At 41.4% G+C, this 27,440-nt stretch overlaps 1 protein-coding gene across 1 annotated transcript in view; it reads left to right on the top strand.

Annotated features, from left to right (window-relative positions):
* LOC126183415 (uncharacterized) overlaps positions 1–27,440 on the top strand; it is a 101,173-nt gene that overhangs the window by 57,517 nt on the left and 16,216 nt on the right. The window contains exon 2 of the mRNA XM_049925365.1: positions 26,849–26,992. Coding sequence (XP_049781322.1) covers positions 26,849–26,992 — 144 coding nt within the window. The remainder of the gene's footprint in view (positions 1–26,848; positions 26,993–27,440) is intronic.

The raw sequence follows: 27,440 nt of genomic DNA, 5'->3' as shown, positions 1-27,440 counted from the left end.
GCATCTGCAACCTCTCTGATAGTGATTCGCGAATTTCCAGAACCATTTTCTTTGCGTTTGCCACAGTGTTGTCATAAATTGATGTGCTGGGGCGCCCAGGGCGGTCGTCGTCGTATTCAGCGTCTTCTCAACTCACTTTGAAACTCTTAAGTTATTCGTAGTAGATCCGCCAAAAGTCACAGCCAACCTTTCGAATGCGGTGTGGCACGCTATGCCATTTTTCAAGCAAATTATTATGGTTCAAGTGTAGTATCGAAGTTTCTGGAGTAGGAAGTATTTATCAGTTACCGGTAAAATGGTACAACGTTAGATGTATAAACTATCTTGGAGACGGTGACCAACGCATTCATAGACATTGAGGAACTGAATATATATATATATATATATATATATATATATATATATATATATATATATATATATATATATATGGGAGAGAGAACCATAACCATGTGATACTGAACAGACTACCTGAAATTAAACGAAATTAGAATTAAGTATAATACCTTCAGTTGCTGACGGGCGATGATATATATCAACGGGGACAGGTGAAAATATGTGCCTCGAGCGGGACTCGAACCCGGGATCTCCTGCTTACATGGTAGACGCTCTATCCATCTGAGCCACCTAGGGCACAGAGGATAGTGCCACTGCAGGGACTATCTCGTGCACGCCTCCCGCGAGACCCAAATTATCATCTTATATGTCCACACATTACATTCGTAGTGTCCCAACCCAGCACACTCGCTACTCGTGGAAGACATTCTTACCAAGTCCCGTAAGAGTTCGGGTAATATGTGTGCATCCGCACAGAAGAAGTAGGTCATGGCCGGTATTGCCAGAACTACTATATACTTACATGGGTATGGTGTCTGTTCTTTCGGACATGTCTGAAAGAACAGACATCATATCCATATAAGTATACCTGAAATTATGTTTTCAGGTATAAACACACTTCACTTTGGCGTTTATGATGCTGTTTCTTCATTCTATCAGTGCAGTACAACGAAGTGCAAAGTTTTGCAGAAGGTGGCACTTACCATAGGACTACGAGCTGCACCAGCTATGTTTTGTTTGCACAAGGAACACGTCAGGTCTTTAGATAATGCAGTAAAATTCTATTCAGAGATGACTAGACAGCGTAGGGGAACCATCAAGAGGAAGCTGTTGGACAGTTGTGATGATGCTAGTTATGGAGCAGGTATGCACCGAAGTAAAAAGTTTGAAGCTCATTTCCCATAACTTATAATTTTTTCGTATACAAGGTACACTTTTTTCAGAGTTTATTTATAGAAGATAGATGAAATTTTCGGGAGTTGTTCCTTAACGTCGAGTATATTTGAATTTTAAAAAAATTGTGAATTCGTTTTGGGTTAAGGAATGGTATTTTAAAACACTTGTTAAAATGTAACCTGTGTAAGTCGCGCGGGTTAGCCGCGCGGTCTAAGAGCGCCTTGCCACGGTTCGCGCGGCTTCCCCCATCGGAGGTTAGAGTCCTCCCTCGAACATGGGTGTGTGTATGTGTGTGTGTGGTCTTTAGCGTAAGTTAGATTAGGAAGTGTGTAAGCCTAGGGACCGATGACAGCAGATGTGTAAGCTTAGGGACCGATGACAGCAGTTTGGTCCCATAGGAACTTACCACAAATTAAAAAAAAGTGTAACTTTAACATTTAGAAAAAATAAAATTCAGAAAGGTAATTTTCTTTTTCGAAAATGGTCAGTTCAGTAGAAAATCGAAACATACGTCCGCATGCTATGAAAGAAGAGTATAGTCCCAGTAACTCGTGAGAAAATGTTCCTACGTTCTGGCGCAGTTTAACATTGTAAGTGTAGGGCATCCCGTATACCCTTAATGAGTTCTTAACGGCGTATTTCCAGATGTCGATTATCCAAGGGTGTGGGTGAGCAGATCGAATTCTGCAGACGTGCATGACTCGGTATTCTATAGGCGAAAAACTACGTCTATACCAATATCTTCTGAAAGGCCGTTTGAAGAAGACGTTATGCTGAGCACTGTAATGCAGAACTACAGTAAAAACGAAAGTCGTTGGCAGGTATGGCTGATGATATAATTTATCCTTCAAGGCGGCAATTTTGTTTATGGCAGTTGCAAAGAGGCTGCGCTTAAGATTAAACATTGTGGGAGCCCGTTTTCCGGTAAATCTTGATTAATAATGGCCGTACCAAAAGTAACTAGGAAATTCCGATGACATAATTTGTGTAAGTCAAGATGGTACACTGCCTCGGAAGCCCCATCCATTTATCGTAGCGAAGATGCGGCGACGTGACTTTGTATTGAATGACATTTTTAAGTCTAGGAAGACCACTATCGAGTGTCGACGAAGAGCAAATGTCTTTCCGACAGCGGACGAAGACGTAAAAGGTAGCCTGTTGTGGATCTGTATCGTCAGAATCTGAATCTGAAATTGTAAAAGGAAATTTCTTTTTTCCAGACACTAACAAAGACTGATTGGCCATCCGGTTCAGGTGTCTGAATAGACACGCCGTTAAACTTATCGGTCTGTGTAACTGTCTATATTTTATTTACTTATTTTTTACCACGTTTAAACAGTGGCCCAAAGGTACTTTGTCCATTCGGTGGGGGAAAACTACCTCTTGCCACATTTCGTTAAACATCATCAGGATCCTTTGTTACAGCTACTAGATGATGAAACATTTACATGTGTATGGTATGTGTGTCTGGGGAGGTATCTTTGCATTATGGTAGCGTATTGTTGAATTATCAGCCTGTGAACGTGGTGTTACAGGACTGTATCTGCCGGGTGTTGAAAGACTAGAGTACTACGTTCGGTTAAAATTCGATGTAGAATAAAATCTAAGTGAAAACTGTTTGAAGCTGACATTTCATCACAATACGTTCCCGGTAATTCCTTACATCACAAGGATTGGTATGACGTACTCCTCGGTCTAAAATTCCAGGTATTCCGGCTAGGAATGTCCGATGGTACGTCGCTGTTTTCCTCAGACGTAGGATTCCTTTGTATGTACCTTCAATGAAACGACATACTGTTCCCTGTAATTCTGTTTCTGCTGTCCGATGAAATTGTATGCTTTTCCTCGTAGTTCGTCTACATAAAATTAGATTATAAGCGGAGAAACGCGCCCTTCGTACTGTATGTATTACTCCTCGTCTGTTTCTGATGGCCATGAATTTCTTGTGACCACCATGGCAGAGAACTTGCCACGAGGTGTACAGAAAAAATAGGGTATCGAATTATGCACTGCGCAGGTCATCACATTCGTTGTTCCTTGCACTATCTCTGGTTCACGTACTTTTCTTGGTATATCGTGACATGCTTCAGAAGTCCTTCTCAGCTGGCTGAAAGGAAAGATATGAGAGAGAGAGAGAGAGAGAGAGAGAGAGAGAGAGAGAGAGCTAGCTAGCTGCAGAAATACCAGACCGAAGTGATGGACCGACCAGTTTCTCGGTTGGTAGCACTACAATGGAAACGTCATAGAGACATGGCATTAACTGTTCCCCAGTGAAGCATTCCTTCATGCTGGACTCTCTTTCACTCTTCAGCCATCTGAGGGTAGTGGTGCTACACGGCCATGAGCAAGAGCACTATCCTGATAAGTAGAAATGGGTCAGGTCTACATGAGCGTCTCGCTTTAGCTTGGACAACTGAATAATTGCATCAAACGAAACTAAGGTGAATGAATGTTGTGGTTTAGTAAATTTTAAATCCTAAATGATGGCAGGCGTTATGGTGTGGGTATCATTGCTCAGATTGATTGCTGCCAACTATAGATACTCTCAACGACTACGGTTATTTATGGGAAGTTAATGAAACTTATGCGATATGCTACCTTCAGCACACTCCAGATATTCTGTCATGGCAACATACGACTGTATATATTCTGAAAAATAACAACCCACCCTTTCCGTAGAGGAACAGCTGATTCAGAAAAGTTACCCATTTGACACGTACGAGGTGCTATCCAAAATTTTCGGGACTGGTGCTGCCATTTGTTGAAAACCTCCATGGGCTAATGGCCACCATCACCCTTGAAGTAGTTCCCATCCACACGTACACACCGGGTCCACCACTTCTGCCAATGGTCAAACGTTTTCTTGAAGTCCTGTTCTTTGAGGGTGTTTATCACTGCCAGCGATACTTCTTGAATCCTCTCCAGTGTGTCGAACCGACGGCATTTTAACTTGATTTTCAGTTTTTGGAATAGCGCGAAGTCGCAAGGTGCCAAATCTGGCGAGTACGGTGGTTGGAGCACAACTGCCATGTTGTTTCTTGCCAAAAAGGTCCTGGTGAAAAAGGGCATGTGACAGGGCGCGTTGTCGTGATGCAGCAGCCTGTTCCCTTGACGCCAAAGTTCGAGCCGTCGTCGCCGCACGTTTTCAGGGAGCCATCGTAAAACGTCACAGTAGTCCGCGGAATTCACTGTTTGGTTGGGTGGGACGAATTCTTTGTGCACAATTCCATTGGTATCAAAGAAAACGATAAATAATAATGTCGTGTGACGAGGGCCTCCCGTCGGGTAAACCGTTCGCCTGGTGCAAGTCTTTTGATTTGACGCCACTTGGGCGACTTGCGAGTCGATGGGGATGAAATGATGATGATCAGGACAACACAACACCCACTCCCTGAGCGGAGAAAATCTCCGACCCAGCCGGGAATCGAACCCGGGCCCTTAGGGTTGACATCCTGTCGCGCTGACCACTCAGCTACCGGGGGCGGACAAAGAAAACGATGATCATGCTCTTCACTTTGCTCTTCACCTGTCTCGCTTTTTTGGGTCTTGGAGAGCCTGGGCTCTTCCTCTGGGACGATTGTTGCTTTGTTTCTGGGTCATAACCGTAAATCCAGCTCTCGTCGCCGGTGATAACTCGTAACAAGAAAGTTGGATCATCAGATGCGGTCTGATGAAGGTCCGTGCACACTTCAACACGCTGTGCCTTCTGATCGGCAGTCAAGAGCCAATTGTTGAAGTTTGGCTACAATGTCTGGCGTTGTGCGGCTAACGGGCCTTCCAGCGTGAGCATCATCTTTGACGTCTGTACGCCCGGCCCTGAACCGAATATGCCACTCTGACACACGCGTACGGTCTTGCTCTGTCCCCCAAAACACTTGTTGAATCATTGCAAGGGTCTCCGTAGCACTTTCCCCGAGATTCGCACAGAATTTGATACACACGCTTTGTTCTGGTCGCGGACCCATCTTAAAATCGCTACACACCAAACACAGAGAATTACGGGAATCACAGTGGACATGCAACATGTCCTCCCAGCAGAATGCCACTCCGCACACTGTCTACTGACTCGTTATAAATGCAGCTCTCGCCACCTAGAGGTGCAAAGATCTACTACTCCTACATTCCAGATGGCAGCACCAGTCCCGAAAATTTTGGATTCCACCTCGTATTTCACCGATCAGACAACGTACATGTTTGCAATTTGGCAAATGCGAACGCCGAAGTATTTCCTTCTCTAGCTTAATCCCACAGCTCACACAAATCTCAGACGACTCTATAACCTAAGAAGCTAAAAATGTAGTGGAATGGTGCATCTCCTCAAATAATAGCTGACGCGTTTAAAATGAACATTTACTTTTCACCAAAGAACTCGAGGGGCCCGAGCGTGGAACATTGTATTATCGTAAAAAGTGCCTAAAGTTGTTGATCAGAACTTACGCAAAGGCTATGCTCTAGACATTGCCGATAAATGTTGCATGACACGTTACTGCAGCTAAGAAAGGCTACATGAACCGCACAAATAGCCACCGAGTTGTTCACGCTTTGTGGAAGCTGCGTGTACCATACCACCGCAACCACGTCTTCTTGCCCGCAAAAAATGCACTGGAACACCTGATTAAACGCATGCATGCCACTGCTCGAAAATGCCTCAAAGCTGTAAAGCATTAACAACCCAAAAAACTGAGCCCGTGATGCTAACACAGAAAGTGTGATATTTCATTAAACATTAAATTATTCTGAAGAATTTCGGGTTTCTTTAAATACTGTAACTATATTATGTTTGTAGTGTTCTAAACATATATATGGTGGTCAAATATAGGCGTGACCCAAAAATGTATTATTCCCGTGAAACTATAATATTTCTGTACTCTATTTTTGCAGCTGATCATTTTCAGTGTGGTCAGTTGTTACTGTTGCACTCATGAGTGTACGTAATAGAATGGTTAATAATTAACTAGATACATTTAATTCTCGTGTTTCAAGCCCAGATATCCTCCTACCAAACGGAACTGTTAGTTCTTACTGTACTTCTTCACACTGGTTTTACAAATACGGAGATTCTGTCCTAGTAATGTAGTTCCAGTGGTCTGAAGTACTACAATTGCTTTTGTGATTAAGTTAATGTGTGTCAGATATCATGCTTTTCATTATGAGACCTCTGTGGTGTCCAGTTTCTCTTAAGATCAGCATAATTTAAGAAAATTCCTGCCCGATTAAAGCATCATGCGGGAACGGAACTAGGACCAGGACCCCTGCCTTTCACGTATAGCGCTCTAACCAACTGAGATATCAAAATACACCTCCGGACCAGTACCAGTAGCCTCAGTTAGTTGCCACTTGGCTATTGTTCAGAATAAACGTACGGAATAGGCGTCTGTGAAAATGCCATTGCTTTGGAACATTATTTGTTATTAGGACATTGATGAGAAAAATGATACCTTACGCAATAATACAATAGATTTTAAGTGAATTTTGAGCACGATCAGTGTCGTGCATGACTGGCAATAACATTACCTCGTGCCCAGAAACGGCAAAATCCTCTTCTGTAGTTAATACAACAGTTTAATCACTCTTGTAGCACAAATAACTTGTGTGTTTCAAATTTAAGTTCTACAGACACATCAGTGTCTTCAAAAACTTATGTAATAATTTTTTGTGGTTTTCTTTGTTATACTTGTGGTTTCTTGGATATGGAACACAGCAGAGAACCAAGTTCCTACATTTCGGAAGAAGAAAGTGTAGTGGCTCTCTTGAAGAACTTTCGCTTTGAGTAATTTAGGGAAACAATGTTCAACTCAGAGTGATTAGACTTTAATTTGGACAGCTCCAGTGGAATAATAATCCACAGTTTTGTCACTTTTGCAGATAACAAAGCACAATACATTGGAGCCTTGGGGCATCAGTTTTGCAAAAAATGGCATTAAGAGATTGGACGGAAGATATTCTACATGTATTTTGAGTAAAAGAGAAGCTCTTATTGATTAGCATTGCATGGCCTACGACGCTGAAGAGTTAGTTATTATAGGCGAAGATAACGAAAACATTATGTATAAACTCGTTTGCGACAATATTAAACGCGCACAACTGCTTCAGAGAGAAAGCTTTCCTTTTTATTTCCAAAGTTCCAACCAGTGAGTCGACGAGAAACACAAAAGGCCGTTATAATTCGAATTACGCTGTTATTTTGTATGTCTCATATTGGGGAAAAATTGGAAATACGTTAGTCCACCTGGATTCAGTTACTTACACCTTTAACCCTTTCAGACCCTCTGGCTACAATTGTCATTAATGTTTGCTTGTAACTCTTTTGTACCGTCCTTTGCATTTACTGACTGCTCGCTAGGCTCAAGTGGTGGTACGTACAAACAGAAACGTGCATTGAATGAATACTTCCAGCGTATGTTGTCCGACCGTATATAATTACTACTATTATAGAGAATGCGACAAAGCTTTAGCTGTTGTCGCATATTTAATTTTTTCCAGAATAGCACAGCGGATATTTAAATGGCAGGAGGGCATGCATATGTTTTATGGAAAATCTGCAGGATCAAAGCTGATAAATTTGCAAGTGAGCACATGTGAAAAGATTGTTTTTCGTTGCCTTTATCGGTAGTGCATGAAAACGAAGTTTGAATGGAAGGAAAAAAGCAGTCTGAAAGGTCAAATGGCCCGACATCGCCTGCTGCCGAGCATACCTCGGCATACCTTATTACGTGGCGCGCATTCTGGCAGTATTTTGGTGTTGCTTCCGCCGTGTCACATGGTGTATGACTCCACTGTACGGAACCGTTAATTTTTTTAAAAATGTTTTCTTTTAAACTTAGATTTACACAGAATTCCATTACAAGCCAAATTACAGCACAAAATTTTAATGAATGTGAAAGCAGTTACGAACAAGAGCAGTAGGGGAAACTGTGTATGTGGTAATTGGAAGGGTAGTCTTCATTTTTCTCCGTCATTTTTAGGGTTAAAACCTTATAGGTTCACTTTGTTGCCCGTCCGTTAAGGTCCCTTTTTCCCAGGAACGGTTAGAGGTATCAAATTGGAATTAATATCAAATACCAAGGTCCACGAGTCCTTCGCCGTGTAAAATTGCAATCAAAAGATACCGCCTTTCGTTTCATCATTTTGATTCGCGCAAACTCTCATCAGAAGCTGTAGATGAACTATTTGTACAGCCGGCCGGTGTGGCCGTGCGGTTCTAGGCGCTTCAGTCTGGAACCGCGTGACCGCTACGGTCGCAGGTTCGAATCCTGCCTCGTGCATGGATGTGTGTGATGTCCTTAGGTTAGTTAGGTTTAAGTAGTTCTAAGTTTTAGGGACTGATGTCCACAGATGTTAAGTCCCATAGTACTCAGAGCCATTTGTTTTAACTATTTGTACACATAATTAAGGTTGTACGGAACCCTCAGAGCGAAAGTCCTACTCGCACTTTCCAGTGTTTTTTAAGGCTTTTAAAAGTAATTATGACAACTTATAAGACTACCTTTCCGGATTAACTTAGGCATGTTTCTCTCGAAGCTCATTCATCATAACCCAAAGGCCGCAGAATACGTGAAAATGTAATAGAAATTTTATCACACCCCTGCGCTACAGTGGATGCGAAGAGGTGATTCCAGTCACGTTGTTGGCATCTGCACCCAAATTTTGAGTATTTCCACAACATTTGCGCAAATAATGTGACTGTTGTTAGACTGCCTTTCCAGTACAGTACTTTGCATCACTCACCGTCGACTGTATAAAGCAGTTGATCATTGATTATCTTGAAAGATTCCGTACAAACTTTATTATGTATATAGACAGTTCACATCAATAGGTTTTGATGGGTGAGATTGCGAGTATCAAAATAAGTGACATAAATGTCCTTATCTTTTGGCTGCATTGACTTCGGTCACTTGGCGGTGTAAAAAATTCAAGCTTCGTAGACCTTAGTAATTTCAACTGATACCTCTACCTATTTCTAACAAAAAAAAAAAAAAAAAAAAAAAAAAAAAAGCTGTCGTATACGGATCCCGTTTTTACCGATTGAGGCACAGAACCCTAAGAATGAACTCGGATTAAACTGAACATGGAAATCTGCCTCGTCTAAATGTTAAGCGCAGATTATTCGCCACGAAGGCGGAATCAACTCTGACTAGCAAAATTTTGCCAATCAAGTCAAGTTGCAGTCGTCAGTTTACAACATTGTGACGCTACAGAAGCACGGATTTCATTTTGCGCTAATATATACTGAAAATAAGTAAATTAAAATTGTTGTTAACACAGAAGTGGTAAGCAAATTGGCGTATGTACTACTCACACACTGCTGAAGTTCGAAATGTTTCTGGACTCGCATTTGGGAGGACGACGGTTCAATCCCGCGTCCGGCCATCCTGATTTAGGTTCTCCGTGATTTCCCTAAATCGCTCCAGGCAAATGCCGGGATGGTTCCTTTGAAAGGGCACGGCCGACTTTCTTCCCCGTCCTTCCCTAATCCGATGAGACCGATGACCTCGCTGTTTGGTCTCTTCCCCCAAAACAACCAGCCAACCGAAATGTTTCGATCTGTACCGTTACGTCAAGGAAGTAATTGGCTATGTAATGAATGCAGATAATGGCTCCCACAAGAATATTTTCCGATGCAACTCTTAAATGTGATAAAGCGAAGGCATTTCATAGACATTGCAGCAGAGTAAGGAAGTGTAATTCGAAGTATCTGCATAGAACAGTAAGCATATGTATGATTGAACATCTCTTACAAATATGCTCGCCAGATTGTAGCATTACGTACAAAATTCGCATTAAATTCTACGCAAGTCAGTGTCTGCAAGAGTGCGATAATTTAACTGCCGATCGCCCACCCTTGTGCGTAAATTGCGTATAAATTTAACCTACCGATACCGACTTCGCCTTTGACCCATGGTTTCTGCTATGACAACTGCGCGCCTTGGTGATAACAAGCACATGTAGGTCAGTTAGCAATGGCTGTTTTTATCGGTCAATAAGCTCGGTAGAATAGAAAAATGTGATGTTCGGCTCCCGGTCAATCTTAAATTTTTTCTGGCACTTAGCACTTCTTTCACCTCTGGGTCCGTTTGTTGTGAAAAGTACCAAGTTGCACTGCGGTTCGAACGCCACGTTAAATTATTGGTCCCCCTATAAATAGCTACGTCAGCCAGCTCAGAGGTCGAAGGAAGGCAGGTGCATAACACCTCCAAAACAACTATGCTTAGTAAATCAGTGTGGCTTTCATACCAACCTTCGGGTTTATGTCAGCTTTACCTAAGCCGGCAATGCAAATGCATACCTCTGCCGATATGTACGCCGATACTTTCTGTAGCGTTGAGTGTCGGGTATGTGCCAGTTTTACCACTTCTTTTTTACAGTGGCTTTAAGACTTGCGAACTATTTAAACTTTCGTCCACACCAAAAGCTGTGTAAATCACGGCCAACGATGTGTTATATGTATGTTTACCGTACTCGGCAAACAGTTGAAATCCGGATGCGAAACGACATCAAAGTGAGGTAAAATTGGCCCCTCACTTATTCTATAGGGGCCATGAATTATAGCCGAACTATGTATTTTGTTCTGTATGTATTACAAAGAAAATTTTGACAGTAACACAGCCAGGATATGCTTCTTGCTGTTTTCCAAGCCTTCTACTACAGTGGTGGACAGCGTTCTATGTGCAAGAGCCTTTAGCGGTGAGAATTATAAATTTATTTTATAGATATGACAATTTCGCTGTATGTATTGAGGAGGGAAATGAGTCCCAACGAACTCCCCACATGTTGAAATTCAAATGGTTCAAATGACTCTGAGCACTATGGGACTTAACTGCTGAGGTCATCAGCCCCCTAGAACTTAGAACTACTTAAACCTAACTAACCTAAGAACATCACACACATCCATGCCCTAGGCAGGATTCGAACCTGCGACCGTAGTGGTCGCGCGGTTCCAGACTGAAGCGCCTAGAACCGCTCTCTTGGATTTAAAATTGAACAATTTAAATTCAGCTTTCACTTGGTCAAAAGTATGGTGCAATGATTAGAACTAACAAGGGAAACTCCCCATCGTCCCCCCTCCCCCCCTCAGATTTAGCGATAAGATGACCCATTGCATCGCTAGTCAAAAACTGACCACATATCAATATGAAAACTGAAAGATGATGTACTGCACTGAGAAAAAAAGAAGCAAAGTAGAAGCAGTGAACGGTCCAAGATTAATACGTGCAACATTGAGCGACTTCGTACGACCGCGGAGTTGTGGTTATGTGATCACGATGGTTCAAATCTCCCTCATGTCCAATATCTTTTTTCCCGCAAAATTATGAACCGTACGTCCGGTCATTGACGTGTCTGTTCGCTGTATTCAAGTTTGTGTCTTTATCGTGGTGTAACGTCCGTTTACAACAGCGACGTGTAACTAAGGACCCTCCAGACGTACGTACCTCTTCATTCTACACAAGTACCACGTATTATACCTCTTCCGTTCTGTTTTGGAAGTTTTGACTCTGAATTCCTTCATTGTTATATAGTTCACACCCGTTTATCTGCTATTTTCATTTCTGTGAGAGGCCTATGTCACTATTAATCACATTTACTTGCGACGGTAATATAACCTTACCTCATGACTAATTTTCTATAACCATTGTATAGCACGACAATTGCCAACACTACAGAAGCAGAAGAGACACGTCATTGACCACACGGACAGTTCATAAATTCGTGAAAAAAGAAGTCATGAGGGAGATTTGAACCCAGATCTCCCCCTTCGCAGTCTTAACACTGGCACCACTTGACAAAGATGCCACGGTCATTCAATGTCGCTCTGTGTTGAACATGTTGATCTTGGACCGTTCACAATTTCTATTTTGCTTATTTTTTCCCCACAGTTCTTTACACTGTCTTCCTGTTATCATGTTTGATTTGTGCTCAGGTTTTGGCGGGCTATCCACTGGGCCATTTTACCACTAAATCTGAGGGGGGTGCGCTGGGGAGTTTCCCTTGTAAGATCGAGAGAACATCTACTGAAACAAACCAGACAACCAAAGTAAACCAGCCACGTTGCATGCCACTGCTAACACTTATGCTGAAAAACGATTCCCGCAGTAAATATTTTTCGGCTGTGGCGAAGTTTGAAAAGTGCTCCTTCTGCTTCTTTTTTTCTATCTTAGCAACACGAAACTTTCAACAATACCATGTATGTACGATGTACGATTAATATCTGTTGTCGAAGCGCCATAACCGTATCGACAGCTGAGTTAGCGCTGTTGCGAAGCGAGTCTCGTATTAATTTATATCAACACCGGATGTCGTTCATTTGATGCAGGTTTAGTGCTACACAACACAACATAGTATTGTTAATAAATTGCGCGGGTGTGTGAGGCCAAGAACAGCACAATAATGTTGCGCAGCATTTCCATGGCGCTTCAGTTAGAAGTCTGTCTTCATAGCGAACATGTCGGCACTTGACGATGTGGACCTCGCATGCATTGCTACTTCGTTGCTTGCCTTGCAAAACACAAGCAGAAATTATGCAGAACGGGCGAAACTAGTCTGAAAACTTCCCAGTGGCCATTTCAGTGAGCCAGGAGATCATTCACGGCAGCAAATATTCGTACTTAATTTTGCTCTGCTGTTGTGGACAACGTAGTATCTGGCGTTTCCTGATCAGTTAGGAATTTCATTTCTCAGCGCACCGAGTGGTGCATTTATTTACATCTTCCAGTCCGTTTCCTGACCTTTCCATTTTGTCTCGTTTTTTGCGGAAACCGATCGGAGCGTATTGAATTTCTCTCGGTGTAGGCAGGAACTGCCTTGTACTGCGCAATACCAGCCTTACACGGTACAATATCCTAAGCGAGCGTCAGTATTTTTTAAACTTTAGTCTTTTTCACTAAATTTTGCGAACCGGCAATACCGGTCTCAGACGCCCAATGTTATTGCGGAATGCTCAATGTTGCCCAATAAATATTGAACCCCTTAAAGGTCTAACTTGTCTCTGTCAGCGAAGCGAACTTGGCCATCAATGTAGGAGGGGTGTTCTATAAGTAATTCAACACATTTTCTCCTCGGCCAATTTCGGCGGAAAAAGGTGGAATTTGTGGGACATCGTCCTCGGAAAACCAGAGCATCACGGACATTCACAGGCGCTTGCGGAATTTGTACGGAGACCTGGCAGAGAAGAAAAGCAATGCATCTGTCATCATCGCAAGAAGGTCGCGCAGACGAGTTCAGCAAGTTCGTCGCCACAAAAATGCAAACGAATGTCGCCTCCTCCATGACAACACATGGCCTCACACAAGGCTGCGCACCCGAGGGGAGCTCACAAAACTTCATTGATCTGTTCTTCCACATCCACCCTACAGCCCGGATCTCGCACCTTCCGCCTTCCATCTGTTTGGCCCAATGAAGGACGCACTCCGCGGGAAGCAGTACGTGGATGATGGGGAGGTTATTGGTGCGGCAAGACCCGTAGAGTCGTACCATGCGGGCCTACAGGCCCTCCCAGTAACATGGCGTAAGGCCGTCGCATTGAACGGAGATTGTGTTAGAAAAATAGTTTTCTAGCCAAAAGAGTCGGGAATAATATGATTATTGGAATACTGAATAAAACCAAGCTGCTATCAGAAAAAGATAAGTTGCATTACTTACTGAATGCCCCTCGTGTGATTTAGTCTTACCCAAAATTGAAGGGATGTATGTAATCTCTGCACCTAGGAGACTAACAATAGCTAAACAGTTCAGAATTCTTAAGAGCTTTGCAAGATATTTTCCTCTAATATAGATTACGGTATGCTACAGAAATTCCAAATAAATGTGTTAGTTGTGCAGGTATTATTTACTTGAGCCGAAAAACTTTAAATTATAAATACCAAAAAAGTTGAGGGGATCGCATTTCGGACCATCGGATAAGAGAGCATATCAGTTGCGACACTGCGCACAGTATATTAATAGCGTTACTTGTCAACTCGGGGGTTCCCTCATTTCCTTGCTGCTTGGTTTATGCGAGATTATATTAGGGGGATTCCCCTTTTATCTTCAGACACATAATCTGTACAGTAGCAGTGAGTCGCAGGCGATGATTCATAGCTATTGTAATTTGATTACTTAGTGATTCATGGTTTATCTAGAGTACAGCGACATAAGTACTCAGTATATTTGTTTATCCATTGGTTACCACAATAATCCAGTTGAGAGATCAAAGTTGCACATGTTTCGCAGCCTCTTTGTCATCACACAGCAAAACCTTGTTGATCTATTAAAGCACAATGTATCTCCTATTTGGTACGATATATTACGATCTTTGATGGTCTACATTAATGATTTTCAATTTCTCTAGTAACATATGACGCACTCATCACTAAAACAATTTTAAGGTGCAGCACCCTTGCAAAAATATAGCTATTTTCACACACAGGTCAATTTGGGGACACGATGTGATGCAAAAAAGCACTTTTATCGAGGTTACTAAGTTTTGCACCTTTCCCCCTCTAATCCAAGCTTAAGCACCTTTCCCCTATTTTTATCTGCGTTTTTAATAGATTAGATAGAATTTTCGTCTCTTCTGGACAGGACAGGATCTTAAGATTTTGTTTAATCAGAAGTCAACAATGGTCAATAAATATTAAAATATAATTTATGGAAAGCACTAGCATTTATTTATACCCATAGCACAATGGCCAACCTCAGCATCAATGGTCAACCAGCAGCTGTGAAATCAAAATGTTGACAATCATGCTGCAAAAGTTGAAACCTAAATTCAGTTAGTGCTGGTATCAATTTAACGGTTCCTGTCTGTCGACTGAGTGTCATCTTGTTGGCCATGTGTTTTACGAGAACGGATTTTTCACAGCAAAATCATGCCGAAGTTTGTGAAGGAGAAATTGTGTGCACTTTCAGAAGAATTCATCTACATCTACATTTATAATCCTCAAGCCACCCAACGGTGTGTGGCGGAGGGCACTTTACGTGCCAATGTCATTACCTCCCTTTCCTGTTCCAGTCGCGTATGGTTCGCGGGAAGAACGACTGTCTGAAAGCCTCTGTGCGCGCTCTAATCTCTCTAATTTTACATTCAGGTCTCAGTGTATCGAAACGGATTGCATCATTCTTAGATGTGTCGTCTGTGAGGTAAATATTGCAATCGATGACAAGCGTCAAAGAAACAGATTAAACCAGCACATCCAGAACAACAAACATTTAAAGAACATTGATCTTCGCAAGTCGAAACCTAAGGAAACTACTATGACACGCTTTGGCATCAGGATCTGAAAAGCAGCTGTCATTGAATGAGTTTAGTGCTGACCTTACCTTGACATTAATCCAGTCAGGAATTACAATCCATAAGGTAAACAATCCTGCAGTCAAATCATTTCCTGAGTAGTACACACAAAGGTCAACACCGGATTGGAGCACGCTGAGAAAAAGTTGCGTACAGCCAATTTACGAGAACGTTTTAGAGAAAATATGGGGGGGGGGGGGGGGTTGGCAAACATGAAGTGGAAATTGTTTTAATTGATACTACTGATGAGCTGCAAAGACATATTTTGAATGTGTTGGTTTTTCCATTATCTGATAATGGGTAAAACATTTATGCTTGTTAAAATGTACCAACTCGAGAAGAAAACAAATACCTGAACGATAATGCAATCATTCTACGACTCATGTGAACCTGTGGCCGGGGAACTTACAAGACGAAAAAGTCATGCTTGTGGTGATTAATCAAGCACGCTACACGCTTCCGGCTTTCCAGCAATTGAATTGCATGTACCCCAACCTGAATCGTGACGTTTATTGCACAAGGTCTACACCAGGGATGGGTACTTCGCCCACATTCGAAGAAGATGAGTATTTTTGGGCCGCACATAATATACACAACACTAACAATAAACGCTGAGAAGAAAATAAAAGATGGACCAATGAGAATAGATAGCATTGTGTGGCGGGAGTTTCAAATTGAAAATATTGAGTTTTCATAACATTACATAAACTTTTTTTTACCACTCGTGTCATAGATGCTCACTTCTTGGGTCGCGTTGATACGTGGTTTGGCGCCGCATACGGCCCATGGGACGCGGATGGGACACGCTTGGTCTGCTCCGTGTTTGCGAAAGTATCAGGGAGAATTACTGCAGGGTAAATGACATCAGTGTTGCTCTGAAGAAGATTCTGGTAAAGGCTCCCAGTCGCACCAAGTTTTTTTTATAAAAGAAGGGACAGTGCTCCACTTTCTACAGTTCCCTGTTGTCACAAGGTGGGGTAAATTTCTTGTGCGAAAAGTTCGGTAAAATCAAATACTTTATATGTCTGGACACAATATACGCAGCAGCTATCAAGCAGGCTCAACAGTTAGTCAACAACAAAGACCTAGAGTTGTGACTTTTTGCAGTGTATGGCTACAAATATTTGCATGGTGTGATTTATAGTTTGGTAAAAGATATGGAGGAGGAGGAACTGTGGAAGAAATTGACGAGTGTTAGAGACATCCTTGATGGATATACTAAGGACAAATTCGAATTAAATTGGAATAACAATCCAGATGTGGAAGCCTTTGCAACTGTGACTGAACTTCCTTTACGGGTGCTGACAAGATATGCCCCATTGGTTTCGGTGCATGCGTAGCAGAGTTTCTCCGCATATAAGGAGCTGTTGAGCTCAAAGCGCCAGCGAATTACGCGTGTCATAAACATTGAAATCATGTGAGTAATCCAGGGTAAAGGAACCATGTAAATGGTGCAAGAAAGTTCATGTACCTGGTTTAAGCCCAAATAAAGTCATTTCATCAGCACTTTTGTTTGCACCTTTCTGCACGTATTTTCAGAACTTCTCCCCTTTTCTGAACATAATTTGTACCTTAAAATCCTTTCACTACTCACAAGCGTATCCAGGATCTCAGTTGGGGTCATGGGGTTTTGTGGGTGACCGGGCACTCTTACTATTAGCTTCATGATGAATAACTGAATATTAGGTTGACGCATAAGTTCGTAGCGTTTTTGTTTTGCATGTTGGTATTCCCGTTGCTATGGGTTTATTTATCTATTGTAATTTATTATTTCCAGTTCACTGTTGCTGTTGATTTTATAAGTTGTCTTTTGTCATTTGGAGATAATGAGTGGAGCTGTGAACGCTAGAAAATGGAGTGCCAAGTGGAGAAATCGGAACATTTCCGATACATTCTTCTGTTTGAATTCAGTAGGGGGGTAACAACAGTGGAGGCAGCCAGAAACATTTGCGCCCTGTATGAGGACAATGCAATTGGACTGAGCACCACAAGAAAATGGTTTTTCTTGCTGTGCATTTTGACGTTAGTGATCCTTCCCGTTCAGGCAGGGTTTGATGAAGATCATTTAAACGTATTAATCCACAATGATCCATGTTCGTGTACTCGAGAACTGGAAAAAGTGACGACCTGTGATCATTCTACCACCTTTTGCATGCAGTGGGGAAGGTCCAAAAATCAGGTGTATGGATGCTGTATGCTCTAAGCCAAAATCATAAAAATCAGTGATGGCAATACGTGCATATCTGCTTGCTCATCGTCAATTGGATCGTGAACAACTACTACTATTCCTTTCCTGCATCGTTACTGGTGACGTGAAATGGTGTCTTTGTGGTATAAAGGAATAATTGAGACTAAACAAAGCAGCGACTCCCTGTACCAAGACCTGCGCACACCCACAAAAGATGATAATATGTATCTGGTGGAATAGCGGCGGCGTGCTGTACGACGAATTGCTTCCCCCGAGGCGTAACCACCACTACTGACATTTATTGCCAGCAAATGAGACGTCTTGTAGACACAGTTCAAGAAAAACTACCAGCAAGACTACGTGAAGTGATGCTGCTCCACATAACGCCCGCCCACATTCTGCTAGACTGACAAATAAACGATATACAGGAGTTAGGTTGGGAAGTCATTCCGCACCCACCTTATTCACATGATGTTGCGCCTTCAGATCTTCACTTTTTTCCGCTCGTTGTCGAACAACCTTCAAGGAACTTCCTATCCGAATGAAAATGCTCTGCAAAAGTGGCTCGAGGAGTTCTTCACCTCACTGTTTCTAAATCGGGAATTTACCCCTGCGTTGCCGGACTGTTTTAAATAGTCAAGGAGAATAAATTACTGATGACTAAAGCCTCTGCTATGTGTATCTGTTGTGCTTATTAAACTTGTGAAGAAACGGTGCGAACTTATGCACCAGCATAATAGTTTAGAGATTCCACAGCGAATGATTGTTGATACCCTTACTACTAGTCAGTATCATTACAGTCTGTTTTCGTCCAATATTTCATGACTTCAGTAAGTGATCAGCATAGACCTTTTTGTTGGAATGTAGAACCAGTATGCTTTTACAGTGGGTTTGAGTGGTGTCAAGACATGATACTCTGCAATAAATATTATTTCATTGTAAAGACACATTTAGGAACACAAAAGTGATGTGCAGGTCATCTTCCCAAACTGAACTGGTATTACCCGTTCAGAAAATCACGTAAGACAACAAATTTAGTACAGTAAAACTTGTTCAAAACGGAATCGCATGGGACTAAAATGATTTTCCAAATTGTACAAGTTTCCGGATTGCACAAAACGCACTACGCTACATGAAATATGTCAGGTATGATGCACAAAAGAATAAATTTGAAATTATGCACGTGTTTACGTACCTTTATTCCTGTATAGTAGACGTAAATTTACTTTCCACTGTACAATAGGACACTAGACTATTACACTAATTGATATATAATACGGTGCGTGTGTATTTTTAGTGTATCTGTAAATTCTTGTATTGTTGCACACACACACACACACACACACACACACACACACACACACACACACATTATTCACATGTTAATTTGGCTTACATTTCACTTTCGTCGTCACATATCAAGAGGGTAAACCTGTTCGAATTTCCTGTTCAAAATCGTTTCTTTCTACGGAATGTTGTGTTCTATACATTAGTTCCAACAGCTTGGGACAAAACTTGCATAACATCGTTCATGCATGCAATTGCTTCTTCAGGCGCATTAATTTTTCTGGGAATTCCATTTTGGTTCTCTTCTTTTTCTTCCTTTCTTTCCTCCTCATCATCCCCTTTGTTGAAGATTTCCATTAGATATGTTGCCGAAGTAAAAGTGCAGTGAGTTGACAGAAAGTCATCATCTCGAATGTAGTCATGTGGACTACATGAAATGCTTTACATTTGAATTAACTCAGCAATTTTTGCTGCAGTTTCTTGAGCTTCTATGAGTACAGAAGCTTCCTGTTCATCACTTCCAATCCCCCCTTTGTGAAGCACTTAGTGACAGTTCAGTTCTGGGTTTTATTTCCCGTACTGCTAAGCCGGTTCAGTTTAGTGCATCCAGGACAGAAACTAACCGTATAAGAGCAAATGCGTTTTCGGCTGTAACACTAACAATACTGCATCAAAAATCGCCCATAATGTGACTGGAATGTGTAAGTTGTAAGATGGGTTGTGTGAGGCTGGTTGAACCTGGCGGGAACCAGCCAGTCTCACGTTTGAAAACTAGACTTTCGGGTGGCTAGTTACATTGGTTAGGGAAAGGAGAACTTCGCGCTTTCGTGTTTTGTATATTTATTTTTTTTATTTTGACTTCGAAAGAGATCAGCTACTAAGACCATCCATGCCTTTTTATCGCTTCGCCAGCCGACTGGAAGCCAAGTGACGTCTTTATTTTTGAAACAATGCGGTTTTACCGCCTTCCTAATCACCAGTGGCTTCTCCATTTCACCAGTGGCTTCTCCATTTCACCAAACATGCTTCTACACAGCAGTATAGTGAGTCTTTACTTTGACATTTTTCCACCGCTGCACTTTTCACCTCGAATTGCTAGAGATTTTGAAGGCAGTGCGTGATAAACCAGTCTTGCTTCGTCGACACTTAACATAACTTTCGTGTCATAATTCGCAATTGGGTTGCGCAGTATTCGTTAGCGGCTTACCGGTCACACTCTGCAACATGGGTCCAGGCAAAGATAAGCTCGCCCGCACACTTACGAACCATTCCCACGCCATCGCGTTAATTTCATTTCCCGACGTCTTCGCCTTTCTTTGCCTGTTCTTCTTTATTCATTCATGTCGTATCCTATCGTCGTTCCTTAGAGTTTCATAAATGTGTGTTTTACCACATTTTAATCCCAACATTATTTCTCGCATAGAGTTTGTCTTTCTCACTCGCCTAGATTACCTAAAACATTTCGTCAAATGTTAGTGGCACATACCTTTTGTTCTACGTCATGTTATCACGTAGTGTTAAAAGTCAACTGAAACTGGCAGAAAATATGCGAATTTCTTTGCAATTTTTTACCTTCCCGGGTAAAACCATTGTTTAAAGGAACAACAATCACGTCTTTCACGTATCATCATAGTCAGGGCTTACACAATCTTCGTGTTAAAAGTTGCGTCCTTGTATAGACGTGAATAACTAACGTATAAAGTAATACAGTAGTACTGTACAAGCTTTTTTCCGTATCATAGAGTGACATATCACTTACATCTTAAAATTTGCATTTAGTTTCCGCGTTAGGCGAACGCTGTTGCAGAAGCAACGGAAAAAGCAAGCGAAGTTCAGGAGAACGCGAAATCCCGAAGATTGGCGAAAATTTACAGACGCGCGAAATTTGGCACGGACTTCAATGCGAGATCCCTTTTAATAGGTTCCACAACGAAACATTGTCTCGAAATTTGGTAGAAAATCCGAAGAAATTCTGGTCGTATGTAAAGTACACAAGCGGCAAGACGCAGTCAATACCTTCGCTGCGCAGTGCCGATGGTTCTGTTACCGACGACTGTACCGCTAAAGCGGAGTTATTGAACGCAGTTTTCCGAAATTCCTTCATCAGGGAAGACGAATGGAATATTCCAGAATTTGAAACACGAACAGCTGCTAGCATGAGTTTCTTAGAAGTAGATGCCTTAGGGGTTGCGAAGCAACTCAAATCGCTTGATACGGGCAAGTCTTCAGGTCCAGATTGTATACTGATTAGGTTCCTTTCAGATTACGCTGATACAATAGCTCCCTACTTAGCAATCATATACAACCGCTCGCTCACCGATAGATCTGTATCTACAGATTGGAAAATTGCGCAGGTCGCACCAGTGTTTAAGAAGGGTAGTAGGAGTAATCCATGGAACTACAGACCTATATCATTGACGTCGGTTTGCAGTAGGGTTTTGGAGCATATACTGTATCCAAACATTATGAATCACCTCGAAGGGAACGATCTATTGATACGTAATCAGCATGGTTTCAGAAAACATCGTTCTTGTGCAACGCAGCTAGCTCTTTATTCGCACGAAGTAATGGCCGCTATCGACAGGGGATCTCAAGTTGATTCCGTATTTCTAGATTTCCGGAAAGCTTTTGACACCGTTCCTCACAAGCGACTTCTAATCGAGCTGCGGGCCTATGGGGTATCGTCTCAGTTGTTCGTAGCAATAGACGGCAAATCATCGAGTAAAACTGAAGTGATATCAGGTGTTCCCCAGGGGAAGCGTCCTGGGACCTCTGCTGTTCCTGATCTATGTAAATGACCTGGGTGACAATCTGAGCAGTTCTCTTATCAGTATCAGTTGCAAAGCGATTTAGAAAAGATTGCTGTATGGTGTGGCAGGTGGTAGTTGACGCTAAATAACGAAAAGTGTGAGGTGATCCACATGAGTTCCAAAAGAAATCCGTTGGAATTCGATTACTCGATAAATAGTACAATTCTCAAGGCTGTCAATTCAACTTTTTAAGTACCTGGGTGTTAAAATTACGAACAACTTCAGTTGGAAAGACCACATAGATAATATTGTGGGGAAGGCGAGCCAAAGGTTGCGTTTCATTGGCAGGACACTTAAAAGATGCAACAAGTCCACTAAAGAGACAGCTTACACTACACTCGTTCGTCCTCTGTTAGAATATTGCTGCGCGGTGTGGGATCCTTACCAGGTGTGATTGACGGAGGACATCGAAAGGGTGCAAAAAAGGGCAGCTCGTTTTGTATTATCACGTGATAGGGGAGAGAGTGTGGCAGATATGATACTCGAGTTGGGATGGAAGTCATTAAAGCAAAGACGTTTTTCGTCGCTGCGAGATCTATTTACGAAATTTCGGTCACCAACAACTTTCTCTTCCGAATGCGAAAATATTTTGTTGAGCCCAACCTACATAGGTAGGAATGATCATCAAAATAAAATAAGAGAAATCAGAGCTCGAACAGAAAGGTTTAGGTGTTCGTTTCTCCCGCGCGCTGTTCGGGAGTGGAATGGTAGGGAGATTGTGGTTCGATGAACCCTCTGCCAAGCACTTAAACGTGAATTGCAGAGTAATGATGTAGATGTAGGCACGTTCAGCTTTACACAAAAAAATTAGCATATAAAAGTATACTGAATGCTTCGAGACTTAAATATTTGTTAGGTTTGGCCAGACTTCCGAATTATATAAATTCCGCTTTGATCTAGATTTACTGCATATGGTGCCTCAACAAGGAGTTGCTTGTATTAATCAGTCAAACACAAAGCTAGCTTGTGTGATGGTATGCTGTTAAAAGTTCAGAGGATAAGTTCATGCCAACTAAACTGAGGGAAAAAGTGCGAGAGCCAGTGTGTCAGTGGTTAAAGAGAAAACTTGGAGGCAGGCAGGCAGGCGAAACTTCGTAGAAATGCACACTTCTGTATGAAAAGCTATGTGCGAAGACGTCAATGAATCCCTCAACAAACCCAGACAAAATATATTTGAAAGAACCCTTGAGAGAATTTCTGGTCATATATAACGTGGGTTCTGAAAGCAACTATTCTTTTCGTCAGTACTCTCTGGCGCCGAAATAAATCACTTTTTGTTTTATATCCCAATTATGTAGCCCAGTCAGCGAAGATTGAGGGGGGGGGGGGGGAGGAGAGGTTGGAATTCGTGTAATCTCACATTTGTTTAGTCGCAAATATTTGTACAGTGGTAGGCCGGTCTGCCATGAACAATACACTAAAAATACTGACTGATGGGATGTGAGTGTGGGGTTGGTGGTGCATTTTGAGGGTCACGGTATGTTTTTTCTGGAATAACTCTAAAACCGCTACCTCCAACGAAAATATTTCCCAGTACAAAATTAAACTACGCTAGATTTACTGCAAAAAAGGTCCTATTCATATTTTTCTCTATGACCAATAATTCCCACATTGCAGGAGATGGAAAATGGAAAAAAATTGCAGATAATTAAAGATAGTGTTTTAATGGTATAAAATTAGTGTTAACTTAAACAAAGTGGATTAAGAACAAATATTAAATGTGTATGTACCCCATCCATGTGCAGTAGAACTGTGTATGGGATAAATGGTGTTTTGGAAGTGTGACAAACTGAGGGTGATGTGCATAGACGTGTGATGGAAGTCAGGTTACCAGATAATGGTCATGCGCTTCCCAACTACACTGCAAACTGAAGAGGAGCAGGCGAATCTGCACTCACTCCGCCTGACTCCTGTCACAAGCAGTAAATACAGGGTGTTTCACAAAGTTACACCAATACTTTTGCAGCTCAGCTTAGAAATCACTGGGACACAGTGTACAGACATGCATAGGGGTGTTTATTTTCCAGAAAGTGCATTAACACTACATGCAATGCAGGTAAGAGTAACTAATAACACTAAAACAAGAAAAGCATGTGACAGAATCAATGTAAATCTCTGCCTACTGTTTTACGCTGCTAAAGGGGGAATTGATTACTCGTCATCCTGCGTGGCAGCGGTAGTATTCTTCCGCCACCACAAGCAATGCTCTCTTTTCGGTTTGCAGACTGACTATACCTCCCTGGCATTTCCTGTCCAATTCCTTTATGTGAATGCATAAAATAACTTCAATGAGCTCATACGTTTATGGTGGAATTTTTATTTAGTGGTACGTATTTGCAGTAGTGAAGTGAGCTGTTATGTAAAAAAGCTTAGCAGCTGTATCTGTCAACTGCCTACCACCCTAAAGAGTCCATCCATTTGTAGCATGCTGTCAAAATGTATTCAACAATGTTGATTTCATTGTCTCCATTATCACTGGCTTGAATACTTTCCACAGCGTATGAAATGTCAAATGCATCACCCAAGCCTCAGTTCTCCGAAGATACAAAGAGGCCCAGAGCCTTAAATTGGCTTATTCTGTGGTGGAAGTAGGTCACGTAGGTGTTATTGAATTTCAGCGTAAGTCAAGTAAATCATTGGCAGTAGATTAATGTTTTATACTTGGATGTGTTCAGCCTCATTCCATCACTCAGATTCAGATCCACGTTTCTGAATAAGCTGTGGCTGGGCAGTAAGGGGCTCCACTCAGTGCAGCCCACAATACATATACTAGGAGTTCCCGAAGGGAATAGATTTATGAAGTCTACCAGTAACACAATTAATGGCGAGAGAAAAGGAGTAAATTTCTGCTAATTTATTAATTGACAATCAAGTACACAAACACACTTACACTGCTTTACAATACACAATGATAGACAGCTACTAGGGGCCACATTTAATAATCCAGTCCCTTTCCCACCAACACTACATAGGCCACTGACGACAGCTTACTTACAAATTAAACACTTCTCAACCGTTGACAAAATTCTCTCCAGCTTCCACCCACCTCAAGTGGTTTAAAATGCACAATCTTTTGGCCAAGTACTCCTCGGCCATTGTTGAGTGGTGACTGTCTTTTGGTTGCTGCTACCATCCTTGTATAGCGGTGCTGCCTTTTGCAATGTCTTTGGCACTCACTCCAGCGCTATGTAAGGTAATGTTTTCGTTACGCATTTGCTTCAACCTTCTAATGGACGGGTTCCAAGCCTTGCTTAGCTGCAAGCTGCCATCTTTGTTGAGGGTGTTGTCACAAATTTTTATCTCAGTTGCGTCTTTTATTACATTATCCCAGAAACTATTAGTCTGTGTATTAACAGAAGTCTCTTCAAATGTAATACCCCTATCACTGTCCAGCCTGTCGTGCCCCCTAAATACAGTTTATCGCTTAATATGATTCAACTTCACTGAGATGGGGTACGCACATTTAATTTTTGTTCTTAACCCACATAATTTAACAGTTAACATCAATTTTATGCCATTAAAACATTATCTTCAATAATCCCGGAGAAAAATCACACTTTTGGAGTAAATTTGATGTAGTTTAATTTTATGCTGGAAAACATTTTTGTCAGAACAGAAGTTGTAGATATGTGAGTGAGAGTGAGAGAGTGAGAGTGAGAGAGAGAGAGTGAGAGAGAGAGAGAGAGAGAGAGAGAGAGTGTGTGTGAGAGAGAGAGAGAGAGAGAGAGAGAGAGAGAGGGGGGGGGGGGTGACCTTTAAACACATCCCAATGCTTGTACCCCATCAGTCAGGATTTTTGGTATATTGTTGATGGCATTCCCTCCTATGACTGTACAAAAATTTGCACTTAAATGAATTTTTTGTCCTAATTTTCCTTTTTTGACTGGACTAATACTCCACATACAGGTCTATTGTTCACATAATCTGTGGTGAGACTAGTCTTCCCCTTAACAGTTGTGTGCAGTATTTAATGAAGGAAATGTTATGAAAGTACTCTGCCTGACTGATGGTGTGTATATCAATGACATTGATTTTGCCACCTTGATACATGTTGTACAGTATCAGAAGTATCACTGTGACTTGCATTATGGTTTTTATACTACTTTTTAAAGTTGTCATGCTGCTTGTGTTTTGTTAAAATGGATAAATTTTAACGCTATGCCAGGGTAAAATATGGTCCGGACGGTTTATCAGCACTGGAAATTCATCCAAATTTGGTGGACCCTTATAACTCTAATGTGGTCATATTAGAATGTAATCCACACAAAGCACACCTGAGAAAACTTTAGCAAGAGGTGAAGCCGAAGAAGTGAACAACGTGATATTGATAATTGGCGAGTATCAAATAGCTGACGCTCTTAGGCATACGAGCAGAAATAGTATGCTAAATTTTATGTAAAGAGTACTCCTGCACTTTGAAAGAGTTTTACATAGAAAAATGAGAGTTGGTGTAATTATTACAATGTTTAGTCAAGTATGCCCAGTTAAATAAATTACAATGACTAAAATAACTTGCCTGTACTTGGCACTTCTTTCTCAAGATAACTAATAGTCTGCAGGAGATGACGTGTCATATATTGAAGTGTAATTTTCACCTCTGTTTCATGTGTAATGCAGCTTAAGAAGAATTATATAATTTTGTAAAAGTGTCATCTGCCAAAGATCAGTGGTCGAAAGTCTTCCATAGGTCACCAGTTAAAGAGTGAAGAATGGATAACCATTCCTCTGCTGAGTGAGCATTCTTGTCAATGAAAATAGTTTTCTTACTGAAAACCATGTGTTCTTGAATAATTTCAACATTTATGGAATATCTTCTGTTCTGTATTGACACAGGAAATTGACAATTCATTAGAAAAGCTGCCAATTTGATTAATTGTTTACATGTTCCAAAGATAAAGGAACATTTCAGAAAATACATTTCCTTACAATGTAGAGTTGAGTTTTAAAAACCAGTATTGTTATAGTATTTTGACTCGTTTAGCTTCTATACACACTGAATAAATGCTTATTATTCCTGTTCTTTGATTGCCAGTTATAAGAATTTCTGCTATGTGTTTTTTTCAGCTGGATACAGGAGTGCAAAGATTTATGGCCATGCGTGCTACGCAATATGAACATTTTCGCCCAACACCAAAGTCTTCATTCTATGGCCTTGCATTGGTTGCAGCACCTATGGCACTGTTCATATGGTTTATAAAGAAGAAGAGGGTGAGTTTGACATTAGCAAAAATTTTTGAACTAAATCCTTGTGCTTTGTCATGTCACAGACAAAGTTTTTAAACACCACACTTACTTATTATATTGTAGCTGCGTGCTTAGGTGCTTTTGAGTTTTAAGGTAGTAGATTTCCTTCTTTTGTAAATAGTTTAAAGATAATGGATAAGGCAAAAACATATTCATTATTATTTTGTTTTCATTTTGGGAAATAGGTACATCAAAACAGTTCAGCTGTATTGCACTTACAGCTTGTAAATGAACATTTATGGATTCATATAGAAAAAGTAAGAATGTTCCAAATTTATGGACTAGTTGATATTGTCTATGCCTAGGTTAGTTATTTCTCTGCTGCCTGATGACTGTGTAGAAGGGACTTTCGAGAGACGCACAGTGCAAGACAGAACAACAAAATCTATTGAACTGGGGATTGTTATGCATT

The sequence above is a fragment of the Schistocerca cancellata genome, chromosome 4 (assembly GCF_023864275.1).
Source record: "Schistocerca cancellata isolate TAMUIC-IGC-003103 chromosome 4, iqSchCanc2.1, whole genome shotgun sequence".
NCBI lineage: Eukaryota > Metazoa > Arthropoda > Insecta > Orthoptera > Acrididae > Schistocerca > Schistocerca cancellata.
Note: the sequence above shows the minus strand (reverse complement) of the source record. Positions and strands in the feature narration are given on the sequence as shown.